This window comes from Dermacentor andersoni, chromosome 5 (assembly GCF_023375885.2).
Source record: "Dermacentor andersoni chromosome 5, qqDerAnde1_hic_scaffold, whole genome shotgun sequence".
NCBI lineage: Eukaryota > Metazoa > Arthropoda > Arachnida > Ixodida > Ixodidae > Dermacentor > Dermacentor andersoni.
The window spans coordinates 127,399,213-127,413,401 of NC_092818.1; the positions used below are offsets into that span (position 1 = coordinate 127,399,213).

At 45.2% G+C, this 14,189-nt stretch overlaps 1 protein-coding gene and 1 long non-coding RNA gene across 4 annotated transcripts in view; one reads left to right on the forward strand and one right to left on the reverse strand.

The window, feature by feature from the left end:
* The window catches only part of LOC129385064 (uncharacterized), a 310,225-nt gene that overhangs the window by 135,146 nt on the left and 160,890 nt on the right, over positions 1-14,189 (reverse strand). The window lies entirely within an intron of this gene.
* The window catches only part of rsh (Rap GTPase activating protein radish), a 213,812-nt gene that overhangs the window by 42,272 nt on the left and 157,351 nt on the right, over positions 1-14,189 (forward strand). For all 3 annotated transcript variants that reach the window (XM_055070981.2, XM_050178536.3, XM_055070980.2), the window contains exon 2: positions 4,081-4,674. In XM_055070981.2, coding sequence (XP_054926956.1) covers positions 4,375-4,674 — 300 coding nt within the window. In that variant the 5' untranslated portion in view covers positions 4,081-4,374. The remainder of the gene's footprint in view (positions 1-4,080; positions 4,675-14,189) is intronic.

A 14,189-nucleotide genomic window follows, 5' to 3' on the forward strand; every position in this document is an offset into this window, starting at 1 on the left:
ATCCAGACGAAGATGTGAATCATCTTCTTCTCGAGTGCACGAAATACGATCCGCAAAGAAGGGTACTGCAAGGAAATTTGTTGATGTTAGACAGAAGACCATTCACTCTAAAAAAGATACTTGGCCCATGGCCAACAGCGGGCCTTCAAAAAAGAGCGTTTCTTGCTCTGAAAAAGTTTTTAGAGGAAACCAGCATTTTGGGAAAATATTAGGTATCAGATGATCCGAGAACGCTAAATGAGTAACACAAGCGTTGTCTGTGGTTCATAATTGGTTTATGTGGTGATCGCAACTTTTACGCAATATGTATAATTCTGTTCTGTACTTGCAGTGCATTGCATGGGTTGTGTGTTTTGGCTGTACAAAATATCTGACTTTATATATGCGTACGTGGACTGAACTAATGCACAGAACTTTGCGACTGATGTACTGTTGGACTGTATATTTTTTATTCATCCAGTGTTCTACTGAGTGCCATATTTCGTGTCGCTATTCTCCCTTTTTACGCAAATTTGTTTCCTTTGCCAAGTGACAAGGACTAGCCGGTGCCACCATAAAGGCGCCAACCTCTCCTAATATTCACTTCAATAAAAAAAAAAACTTTTGATGTTTAACCAAAACTGACGTCTAGCTCGCACTTCCAAATTAAATAGCTTAGTTTTACTCGTGCGCACATTAGTGCTCGTTTTTCTATGTTCAGTGAGGCTTGTTTTTTTTTGTTCTTTTTTTTGTGGAATGGCTATCATAGACTGCAGATTGGCAGACAAAAATTGTTCTTTGAATATTTGTGAATCTTTGGATTCAATCTGGTGCATTTTCAATCCTGAATACAGAGCAGCAGCGGCACCTTCGTTGGCAATTTCCTATTCTGCGAAATCGTAGGTATATTGGCACATATAAAACGATGATAAATGTAGAGACGAACAATTTATCAATATACCACGGCTTACTGTTTTCCTATGATGTCGCTTTAAGGTTCCCGTCTTCCTATGACCCGTCTATTTTGTTCAAATTTCAGCACTGTAACGTTCTGTAATATAATTAGGCGCACTCTCGCTAACATGTTTCTTAGTATTTCACTCGAGCTAACAACCCTGACGCTGCTCGTGTATGCTCCGGCCGGCCTTCTCCCAAACGAGTCGGGATGAATGCTGCCTCCGACGGCGCTAAGCGAACTTTCCAGCGCATATAGCCGCAGCTATTTTCGGCGCCCCTCGCATGCACTGATAGGTCCGGACAGCGCTGCGCTCGCCTGCGTCTTCAAACCTCGCAGGGCTGAGGTGCATCGAGGCTGGTTAGAATCACTTTACACAAACCACTTGCCGCCCTTCTTTACTGTACCTCCCCATCGTCACGAGACCACGCTTTGTCCCAGGTGGCTCCACCCGCACTAAACCTTCTGCCTCGATCCTTACATCCGCGCCAGCATCCCCAATGCCAAAGCATCCCGCTCACCTGTATTCCATGAGCGAGTAGGTATAGCTGCATTTGCCAAGTTCGTGCCTCGTATGTTTTTTTCTTTTGATCACTCGTTCACTGTTCGCCAGACACAAAGAGAAAAACTCGCCTGCGGTGATTGAGTTGCAGGACGCGAACGAAGAGAGGATCGCCGAAACCTTGCGCGTTAGCCTTCGCACGCGTGCTCATCCGCTATCGGCGCTACCCATGGGTAAACAAAGCGTGCGGCCTACCGGAGGATGGCATAGCCTTGCGTTGCATTAGCGGCGCCCCACTTTCTTATTTTACTTCCTGTATTTCTCCCTGGTGCCGCGCGTTCGCTCGCGTTGGGAATTGTGCGTGAAAGCACGAAACTCGCCAAGATGAGAGGAAGAGCAGTGTTGTTGAACACCGGCGATGCGAGCGTCAAGAGACGAACACCACAGGCGTTCTTTCTTCGCCTCACACGTGGTTCTTTGTTTGTTTGGCTCGTTTCAATTTACGCTGCCTTTTTTTTTTTTGAAACATGAAAAATGTTCTTGGCATTCCCTCTGAACCTGAGGGAATGAGTGTATGGAAGGTAATGGGGAAACCGGAGAGCTGGTTCGGGAAAATGATAAGGCTAAAGGCAATGACGGGAAGAAAGAAGCTGCTCGCCCTTTTAAACGCTTCGTTCTCTGGCCTCGTATCTTCGCATTTATTTTTCAACGTTACCCAGAGTAAGAGAAAACCTGTTAGGTTCCTTAGAAAACCACGAATGCAGATGCGAGAAAAGTTCGCATGAAATATGGGGTTGCGTCATGCCCTGTTAAAGAAAAAGTTTCTTGTTTTGAATTTCTTTTCAATAGAGGCACGCTTTTCTAAAGCAGCTTTCCAAGAAAGAGCGATGCTATTTTAAGAAGCCTGTTCAAGCGGAACATAAGATTCTCGATAAAATCTCCGGCTTGACTCGGCAATAGAATGTGTAACGGTATATAGTTGTTTCCAGCTTCAGTGTCAGTAGTTGCTTATTATTGCAAAATGCGCTCACTGCTCGTGCAAAGGATTTACTCGCCTTCGATGGTATTCCTTGGAGTTTCACCTTTCTTGTGTCGCGCATTCAGTCATAAATTATTTCTTCAGAGTATCTTTTATCTTCAATGTTTTGGATGTCGGGATCATTGATCTGCTAAGAGCACTTGATTCTCCTCCATGTTCCCATTTTTTTATCATTCATTTTCAGTACTAATTATGATGTGTTCCCATAAGCCAACAACTCAGGTGCCTTATTTTCCTCTGCTGCCTGGCGTATGTTATTGTCTCATCACACAAAAACCGTTCCTGAGAAAATCAGCGCATTTCTTGCGCTTAAATTAACACACCCACAACCCAAGGCTTTCATCCTCCTCAGGCAAATCCTTCCTGATAAAGCAGCTTTCAGAGGCTGCTCTTGCATGTTCATGTAAAAACAGCCTTAATTTAGGAAGGGACCGTCCCACATAAAGAAATCTTATTAGATTTGATTATGAGGCACGCCCTAGTGGGAGACTCCGGATTAATTTTGACAACCAAGGTATCTTTAACGCGCCCCCAATGCACGGGACATGGCTGTTTTTGCCTTTCACTCCGATCGAAATGCGGCCGCCGCAGCCGCAATTAGGTACCGTGACCTCGTGCTTAGCACCATAGCCGCTAAGCCCCCGCGGTGGGTGACAGGTAATTCATTAATTGCAGTCACTTGTAAAGCAAGCAAGAGAGAAAGGAAAATGGGCAATGATTCAAAAGAAGTAGGGCCCCACTCTATAAAGATGTTTCCCTGTGATCAAATTTCGGAAACTCTTGTGTTTCTATAAATTAACTTACGTACTCACGAACGTGCGCTTAAAAAAAAGCTGATGGGAACACTTGCTCTTTCGACAATAGTGATTGCGCTAGTGTCGTATGCGGTTAGGTAGCTAGAAGATTATGCTAATAAAAAAAAAATAACTATTTCTGCGACCCACCATATCATTACACTTATAGCAAACCTAAGTGTAAGAATGAAGTGCACAGAATAGCAGAGTGGGAGAGGGAAAGAAGTGAGAGTAAAACAGGCGTTCTGAGGGACGGCCGGCTATCTGCTTATTTCTATAGCACTCGTATTTAGAAGTGCTTTCTTGTCAACAGACTCTCAAGCGCACAAAACAGAATCTGTCTCTGCAGTAAAATGTTGGTGTTATCACACAACAGAAGGGCAAGTGACCAGTGCATTTCCTTATAATTTAATTACTGGAGTGGTTTTCTAGGGCGTGATTTCACTGACGTATCCTTGACGTGACCTTAGACCACATCTTTGACGTGGTTACCACGTGGTTCTTTCTCGTCTGATGTAAGTGAATCAGTTCATCGCAAACCGTACATTAATGGATTAATTCTTATTCTTCGAATGTCCACTTCACCAGACAACGCATATTACTTTTTATGCAGTAAGGTTACCTTGCGATGCATGCTCATTGTGCCCCTCCATCAGTGTAGGGTAACGAACCAAGTTCAACCGGGCCCTGCCTTCCCTTTTCTCCCTCGCCCTTTCCCAACTCTGCCTTATCGCAGTGTTCTTTTCCTTGTATTAGTCGACTCTGCGGATTCACTTATATATTCAATTTCGTTTTTGACACGTTCTTGCAGGCTGACCGGGGTCGGGAAGCAACTTCGAGCGACTTCGGTTGGACAGAGAAGTCGGGAACCCTCGCTTAGAGACTGCCGGGTTCCTAAAGAGCGTTCAGAGAGCCCCAGCTGAATCGACATAGCGAGAGGCATCAACCGCGCGCCTCAGCCGCCCGTCGTCCGTCTGCCTCCCACAGTGCTGGCAAAGTGAAGCGAGCCCGCGCAGAACGAAATCGAAGCCAGCGGCGATGACCACGTGGTGGCGGGCGTGGCGCGGGCGCGGCGCGGGGCGCCGGTGACGGCGGCGCGCGGTGCATGTCTTCCCTGTGCTTCGTGTGCCAGCTGCCCATCCTCAGCCACCAGACATGGGGCACCTGGCCACAACAGCCGGACAGCGACACCGAGCCGCAAGACGACGAGCCGGCGGAAGAGGACGAAGAGGAGGAGGACGAGGAAGACCGTGTGGCGCTGCTCGCCTCGACGGGAGACAACACTTCCTCGAAGTCGGACTCGGCGGCCTGCCTTACATCGGTCTCGTCATCCCTCGCATCGGCGATCACCAGGAACTGCCGTTCACCCCAGGAGGCAAGGTCGCCTGGCGACGGCGCGTCAGCCGTAAGTGGGCTCTTTCTCTTTCAATGCGAAGCATTCTTGGCGAACCTCGGGGGCTGTGAGTGTAACCATCAATCTAGCGCCCTACGCGCTCATGCCGTCCTGGCCGTTTCTTCGACCGGGTATATATCAGAATAGACATTGCGAGAGAGATTGGGGAGATGACGCATGCATACACAACATTAATGCCATGTCGTGAGATCAACCATATGACATACTTGTCATGGTCCGTATGTCATAACATAAATTGTATGAGTGGCATCATGCCGTCGTGGTCGTTTCTTAAACTCGACATATATCAGAATATAAATGACATCTCATAAATTTCATTGCATCAATGACATGGAATGCAGGATATGAGTGCAATCCATGACATGCATACATGCATGAGCATGTCCTGCCATGTCATCCTTGTCATGTCATCTACGCATGTCTCGTCACAGATATCTTGATACATATACAGTTAAAGAAGCGACCACGATGCCACCACCTCATGTTATTTATGTGATTCATGACAATCACCTGGTGATATTCATGCCATGTCATTCATTAGAGCCATGTCATGTCGTTTCATTCATGTTATGAATCTGATACACAACGCGTTAAAAATGGACCTGACATAAATAAAGACAATGTCATGACAAGGATGAGATGCACTGAAGCCATTGTAAAGCAGAGAACCACGGACAAAGAAGAGGACAGGACACCACGGACGCTATCCTGCCCTCTTCTTTGTCTGTGTTTCTTTGCGCTACAATGGCTTCAATGCATATCAGCCAACCGGCCCAAGAAGAATATAAGTTAACATAAATGACATGCCATAAATTGCTCTGAGCATGTCACCCATGCTCAGAGCAATGCCGCGCGACATGTGATTAGGCATTACCTGTTAGCGAGCGCCTATGCTCTCACAATTTAATGTTCGGGCATCGAGCTGTTTGGCCGATATAGACGTGACCGCAGGAAAATGGAAGCTCGTAAACAACTCCCGTTCTACAGTGCACAGGCGGGGACGTGTGCTTAACAGTGCAGCCTTTCCCAGCATGAGTGGAGGCATCCTGCGCCAACTACCTATCAATCTTCCCGCAAATTTTGCTCATCTTGATGGGGGCGGCAAAAAAAAGACCTTTACATCTAACCGGCCTGCTACATTTCTGAGGTTGTGTGATATTTTATGCACATATGGAATTACGATTACTTCTTTATTCTTGTCGGCAGCCTCTAGATTATTCATTCTTGCGGGCGCTCCTAATTTTACACGCTTAGCAAGGTTCTGAGTGATCACGCGGATAGCATCCTCCCGAAAACCTGCCGCTCTCAAAGGCTCCAATTATTCAAAAGAAAGGTGCTGTCCGCGCTATCCTGTGCGTTTCCTGCCTTTTGCAGCGTTGTTTAGAGCTGTCCTGTGTGTTTCCTGCCTTATGTCTTCGTCGTCTTGCGCTGCACCTTCAAGATGTTCAACCAGTACCGACTCGCCCAAATGTCAATTCTTCTGTAGTCCAGTATGTGTTTGTCTGTGTTTCTTTGATTAAGGGGAAAGCCTTAAGTGGCTCTTAGCCCTCATGGTTTGGAAAACACGGTGAGTGGTACAGAAAGTAATGCGACGTCGCGTCGCGCAGACACGCGCTCGTGCCACTGCTCTCACGTTCGTCGTCGTCTTCTTCTACAGATGGCTCCGATGCCGCTCATCATGCCAAAAGAAAGCAAGGTTAAAAGATTGAGTTAATTCAGGCAATCAAACCCACGAGCTTTGGTGGGAGTCGTACCCACGACCTTTGGGGCTAGTTGTGGCGAAGTCAATTAAGGTAGTGTCATTTAAGGCACTCGAACCCATGGCTATTTGTGGAAAAAAACAAGTAATAAGAGGTCACAACGTATTCGAATCAGAATGTCAAGTAATTTAATGAATGTCTCATGAGCGAACAGGCTTTCACCTTCACCCTCTTTGGCGTACGCTAAAGCGACTGTCACTTTTATTATTATTAGTTACGTCATCCTCATTTGTCTCTTTTGTAAGTGAACTGTCACCCGGCCAGTACACAGTCCTTGACGTATAGTCGCTTTTAAGCTACCTGTAGCAGAATAGATATTTTTTCTCAGTGTGCGTTCTATTCTTCTCCACGAAACAAAACCTTAATGCGCGTTTGTTTTTGTGAGGTTGGACAACTCGATGTGATGGCTCATTGTAGCGATACTTAATCATCAACGTTAAGATACAGTAAAGCTTTGATTTGGACGCGTTGGTTCATAGCTATTAGAAAGGTGCAGCGTGACTGAGACGGAAACACAAAACCAGCCGGCGCTTGGGATGTGGTTTCCTGTTTTCTTGTCTTCATATCAGTCGCGTTGCGCCTTTTGAATAGTTAAGATCCGCCTTGCCCACCGCCTACTTCCTCTCGGAGCACAGGAAAAGGAAGTGGCCGTGAATGTAGGTCTGAAATGAAGTGCGAATTCGTTTTGCCATGCTTCGTTTTTTCGCTTTCTTGAAAATCGGGCGAAGACTGTACGTCACTACAAGACAGCTGTAGCAGCGTGTGCTAAAAACAAATTTACTTCATCGAGTTGAGCACGCCAGGTTTTCTGGCACCAACAGTGATGCCAGCCTCGAACGGCTTCACGCTTTCGCAGCGCGAGGCATGAAAAAAAAACTGAGTTATCCCAAGCTCTGACCTCAGAAGTAAGAAATCAAATTAGCATAATGGACATCAGGACAATGTAGAGGGCACGACGAAGAGAAAATAGAAGCATTGTCTATCCTTCGTCCCTACTTTATGCAGTGTCGTAAAATGAGGCAGATTCGGTGAAAACAGGAAATGCCTGGGGCAATCGTTGCACTTGGAGTAAAACATGCCACCGGTTTGAAAAAAAACATTTTAAGGATCACAAGTGAAAGCGTGCGCACTCCATAGAGAGAATTATCGTTGACATGTGGCTTCATCAGGGTCGCTGTATTGTGTGCATGCACATCCCCTCTTTGCCTCCGCATCATTATCATTCGTTACTTCATTTACTCCCCCGTCTTCTCTACTAGAGTAATAACCTATATTGTACTAGCTGCTTGGAATGAACTATCTGACATTATCGCAAACAAATGATCTCTCGAGCTCCTTCGGTAGCTACCAACAATAAAGAAGGAAGGGAGGTAAACAAACAATATGCGTGGCTAGGATGAACGTCAAGTAAGTTACGCTATCATAACAGAGCGGCGGCTGAGTGGAAGCCAGATAGGCGTGTTTTCGCAGCGAACGCACGAGCGCACCAGATACACAAGCAGCCGCAGGCCATGCTGAAAGCTGCCGCATCACGTGCGTAGCCATCCCAGACGCGCAGGCATTCTACCACGCAGCCGGCCAAAAGAGAAACTGATCTGGCCACACACGCTCCACCGCACACAGAGGACGGAGATACATCATGTGCGGGCGACGTGAGTCCTCGACTGGCAACGGGGATTCCCGCCGCCGTCGCCACCACCGAGACGACAAGGTCTCATCGCGCGGAAAATTTGTTGATGCGAAAGACGCCGCCTCGGTCCTCGGCTAGAATGCGGCAGAAGCAACGAGACACAGCCGATCAAGCGACGTCATGTTGGCGGCGGTGAAACGAGCGAACAACATAACCTCAGGGGCCACCGCTACTTCCGAGGCAGAGCGCAAGACGTGTTTTTGATCGAGCTTTCTTCTTCCCATTTCGAACGGCAACAGGCAGCTGATTTGTGTGTGGCCTTTCTTTCTGCGCTTCATATATAAGGGTTGACAGCTGCGTGATATGAAGTTGTCAAAATATTTAAACAACGCGAAAGACAAAGTGGCAGGGAAGAAGCAACGAAACGCTGACGTACTGTTATGGTCTGATTTGGGCCCAATTCTTAAATTGCAAACAGTGCAGTAAAGTAATTAAATGAGAAGTAAGGTTTAACAAATGTGTAGCTCTGTACACAAGAGATGCAATGCAAAAATTAAATGTCGCTCGGTGAGTCGGTATGACTGAATTCATATATCAACATTTCATGTGAATCCGCTCTAACATGCCAGAAACCACTTCTTTCTTCCCTTTTGTTTCATTTTTTTTCTGCTTGCGTGCGTGCGTGTTTGCGAAAGGGCTCTACAATTAATTGTGTTGAAGAAAGGCGCCTCACGACGACGTCCCACGTCATTAGAAAGGAATAATTGTCTGAAGATCTCTTAGGTAGTGAGCCATGAGTAAAGGCAGTTATGGCGTGTAAGTGAACCGCTCCTAAATACAAAGTACCACTTGGATAGCAAGTATTCGCAGGTTAGCGGGGTGCCGTTATGTGGACTGTGGACAGCCATTCGTGTAATTGGCTTGACCGCAGACTATGGAAATGCAATAACCTATCTTGAACGCCTGTAAAGCGTGCTCTGCCGCATAAAGGATACTAATGCGATTGAGCCACCTTTAGAACTCAAGGCGCACCCTTGTGGTGCTATTGGCATACAGCGCCGTTTAATGCTTATGACGCCACTGAATATTCAGCTAGCGTATTTTTGCGTGAACGCTTTTTAACACCAGTACTCTATCAGTAACATTGTTCTAGTTTGTAACCTTTATATTGCGTTCCTCCTTAGTCGCTAAGACTCGATGATAGCCTGCGCATGAATGCCACATTTGGCCCTGTTTTTGAACTGTTGCAGAATAATTCACACCTTGATGTTTCAAAGTACGCTGTGACCCCTCACGAGCGTTCATCTTTAATTAGGCCATTCTACAACGTTAACTGGAATCATCTCCATCATTTCAGTATTTGTGAAACGTGGCGTGTTGCCTAAGAAAATCTTAGAAATTGTAATTGAAGGTACAGAAACGTGGCAGTAAGAGCTTGGCTTTTCATACTGTCCAGCGCACTGCGTTTCTATAAATAGCCATCACTTAAATCATTCAAGCCATCTATGTTCAGCAAGAATCCTTGGATATTTCACATTTTATGACTAAAGTTAAATAAAGGCAACTATATCCGAAACGGCACTAACCTAATGCCGTGGGAATTTTCTAAGCAGCAGGAACTTTCACAGTCAATCCGCCGCAGGTGATGCAGTAGCTATAGTGTTCTGCTGCTGAGCACAAATTCGCGGGTCCGATTGTGATGGTGGCTAAATGCAAAAGAGCTCGTGCACTGAGATTTTAGGATGTGTAAAAGAACGCCAGGTGGTGAAATTTGGTCCGGAGCCCTCCACTTCGGTGTCGCTCATTTCCCCAGAGTTGCCTTGGGAGGATAAATCCCACGAATCAAATCAACCAACATTCACAGCTATTTCTTGCTGAGAGAAGCCATCTTCAATAGCCTGCGAACGACTCCGATAAGAACACGTGGCAAAATTAAAGAAGAAAATAAGAACACAATACGCGAGTATGCCTTCGTAGCTGCAATGCGTCTGAGGCACATTCAAAATCTTCCTGATTGCTTCGAATGTGTGACACTATAGATCAGAATTGACAGACACACACACTTCAGCACAAATTAAAGCCCTCAGGCGACGAACTGCTACTTCTCAATAAGGTCAAGGTCAAAATACGACGTTTTTTGGCCGTAAGTGTCAGAAGCGCACCACATACTGCTCTTGCACGACGAGCTCGCGCTAGATGAGCCCAATATTTCTCCCGAAGCCATTAGTTCCTTTATCAGTCACCTCCGACTGAGCTACAGCTATTGTCCATAACCGGCAAGAGATCCCGCCCGGTAGATAGATCGTCTTGCTCGTCTCATTGCCTGCCATCCCGCGCCTCCTAAGTGCCGTATCGTGCCTGAGAAAGAGTTTGGGCCGATAAATGAGCGTGCCGGTCCTTGCGAGAGTCTCGACAAGAGGAATGCACGCCATAATCGTGACGATTGCCTTGCTCCTGCCGAGGAACTTTTGTACATACAGGTCTGGCTACTTCCGTGCAGCGCTACGGAGAGTTTCAACGAAAGTAAGTTAATATGGTTGATGATACAAATGAAGCAGCAGAACGACTCTGGGGCCAAGCCCACGATGGGCATTGCTCGTAAGTGCTGTTAATTATGACTATAAAGAGGTGGCATGAATTGCGCGCCACTTTTTCGCTAAGTTCAATATTTTCTCGGGAAATCAGCACTCTCTGACTATTAAACACTTTACTATTAACTTTTAGTGAACAGCAGTTGGCATACTATAGCATGTCGGCACAACCACCGCGAAACGGCGTCGAATGAAAGATATCAACGCAGCAGACACAATCAGTGTGCTGACGATTGAGCATTCGTTTCCTTTTTAACAGAAAGGATAAAGGAACTAACCTCCCAGTTTGTTCCTTATCTGTTCCCCGTAATGGAGGATACGTATATGCACCATATACGCACTACCATATATGACATACATTATCTGCGACTGTCACACGAACCAAGACTGCTTGAACTTTTGTTATTTTTTGGTCATGTTCTACTTGCCTGAACTGCGCTGAACCCTTCATCAGCACTATCAATAAGGGGGCGAGTTAGAATAATAATTAAATAAGAAAACAATTCGTTCACTGAAATGTTCAGACATTCGAGAACATTTTGTCGAAGTGAAAAGGACAGTTCTCGCTCACGCATTCTCAGGTTGTGCTCTACTGCACAGAACTGAAAAAGAGTTATTGCGACCTCTGAAAACACGGCTGGTTCTGCAGATGATAAAGGTGTCCCCAATCAATGGAAGCATAAGAAAAATGTAAGAAATACGTTATCGCTTGCTCCGCACTTAATGACACGCTGCTCCGCGCAGAACTAATTTGTTCCAAATTATTTCCATTCTGCCACACCACATAAGCTGGATGGGCCAATTTAGGTCCCTGCAACTTGTGCCAATAGATCTGGATGTCGTACAACATCCTCGCTTACCAGAAAGTGCCACACTATTCAGCTTAATATACTGTGTACGTATTGGTTCTCTAAGGCAAACAAAGAAGAAAATCATAAATCTTTCTTTGCCGAATTGGCCTTTCGAAGGGTGCACCACAAACGCGATGAAAATATTCCACGCTATTAACCCTTACGAATAAATTTAGGAAAATTACAATCTGACGCGTCCTTCTAGATTGAGGGTTCCGCTAAAGAAACATTGTGACAGGCCGGGAAACTGGCAGCAACGTTTTGACAGAATGTTGGGAAGCCGCAACTACTTACTGATGGAATTAAGCCACGAAACGCGTCAGAATAATTAGTAGTTTTCCTATTGCTATGTCCGGCAAACCTCTTTCACAACATGCCTGCGGGAACGACGCAATACTAGGGGACCATATACTCTAAAACAAAACTTCGCCATAGGTCTGTTTTCCGCGGTAAAACTGCTTCAGTTTACTATTTTCTCCTATTACCTTTAGTTACACGATAAAATGATTTATCGCGCTATGGTTGATTGATCATATCTTCGTTTCGTGAGTAGCATAGTTTCTGTTTTGACTTCAGAGCGCACATTCAGAGAAACATTTTTATGCTAGAACTCTTCGTTTGAACGAGATGCCAGTCAATCGCGACGACAGACATATTATTAGCCAAGGGGACCTGCCAACAGCAAACATCACTTACGAACGCAAATAATGAAACTCCTCCTCTCTTACTTGCTTTATAATACTCCTTTCATGTAATAAATGAGAAGAAAGGGGGTTAACCGAGGGGCCAATTTTTATTAGTCATATCATAAGACGCCAACAAAGCCTTTCACTCTTAACCTTTTTCACCATATCCGTTTTCAAGTGACCTTGTGGTTTGGTAATCTGCAATGACCGAACAGTCTGTGTGCGTTGCAAAATCAAATCACCTGCGGGCACATACGTGTTTCCCTGCATGAAATTTATGACATCCCTTTCTGCTCAATCTTTGTCAACGACCTCGAACATTGGGCGGGAAGTAAAGCTTAAGTCCTCAAAGCCACAACAAAAATGACGAAAAAAAAGGACAATTCCAGAAGCACTAGAGTTACATTTCGAGAACCAAGACGTCGGCGCGGTTCTTCCTCTTCCCTTCTTCCCCTTCTTTTTTTTTTTTCACGTCGTCTTTCTCTTCGAGCCATCTTTCCGAGGTAGCGCCGTCGGCTTATCGCCTCGTCTTTCACTGAGAGTCATAAAAAAGTTGCGCTCCTAGCGATGCTGCCAAAGAAGGATCGACCAAAGAGAGATCCCTTTATGGTTTCCTTCGGATCTCGCAACGTCGCCAGCCACCCTGCGTCGGGCATCGATCCCCAAAAGCTCTCACTCTTGGCGCTGCTCTCCGAACAGCAACCATCGCTGAAGCGGCCGCCACGGATATTATGTACCTCATGACTCGTTACTTCTATTCCGACCGCCAGGACGCTCAATGCGATTATTTACGGGCCAACTCCTAGCGGCTACGTGCCACACAAAACCTACAGGAAAGAGCCGGCGATGAGTCCTTAACCTTCTCGTCGCTACATCTAAAACGAGGGACTAAGAGAAGGAGAAGAAGCACACGGATGTGTAAAGATTATAAACCGATGTACAAGGAACGATACAGCCTGCAGCTCCATATTTCCAGCATTGCCTATGGGAAGGATTTGACTGCTGATCGATGACTCTGATCGATGGGCATTGCGAAAGTATCAAAAGTATTTGCACGCGAAGCCTTCTTTAGGCCCAGATGCTTAGGCATCGGTATGAGCGAACCGCTTAATAAATATGAGTGTCGGATCGAAAAAAAAAAAGAAAGGCTTTCGCGACAGTCGCCACCTTAATATTAGCGAACCTTCGCTTGAATTGTGGAATTTGGAGCTTTGAAAACTGAAACGTTTCAAAAGAAACACCTCTCTAATCTCATTAATTCTTACCCTTAAGAGGAAGCTTTAGCTCGGGCCGAACTCCGACGCGGCCTATTCAAATACATATAAAACGCAAAAACGCTTTTTTGAGTTAACCCCTGGACCGATATTAATGAAATTTATTGCATTTGAGAGAAAAGGTTTAATTCTAGTCACCGTAGGAAGCGTAATTTCGATTTAGGGCCTAACTTCGTGAAAAAAAATTTCAAAAGTTCGAAAGTTTGAAAAAAATAGAAGCACAAAGTTTATAAATTAATAGCTCTGCATCAAAAACAGATATCGTGGTTCTGTAAATGGCATCCATAACTTCATTCAAAGCGGACAAATTCGATATGTCAATTTATATCTTACGTGAATTTGTTACGTTGTGTACAAGGGTTCTGCAAAAGCTGTATTTCCTTATTACGGAATTTTTTTTTTTACATTCATATATAACATATCAATTTTGTCCGCTTCAGATGTGACATTAGATGCAATTCACAGAATTGTTATGTCATTTTTCCTTGATGACTTAGAGAGTTGTAAACTTTACAGTTTGGTTTGCTGAAAGCTTTCTATTCTTGCCAATTTTTAATAAATAATTGACGAGATAATCATCAATTTGAATCCAACAGTCACTAGACTTTAGTTTTTTTTTTTAATGCAACAAACCTCAAATTTGGTGCAGCGGTTGCCGATAAAAATATATAAAGAAGAATTATCCTTTTACATGTATTTAGATAGGAACACCTG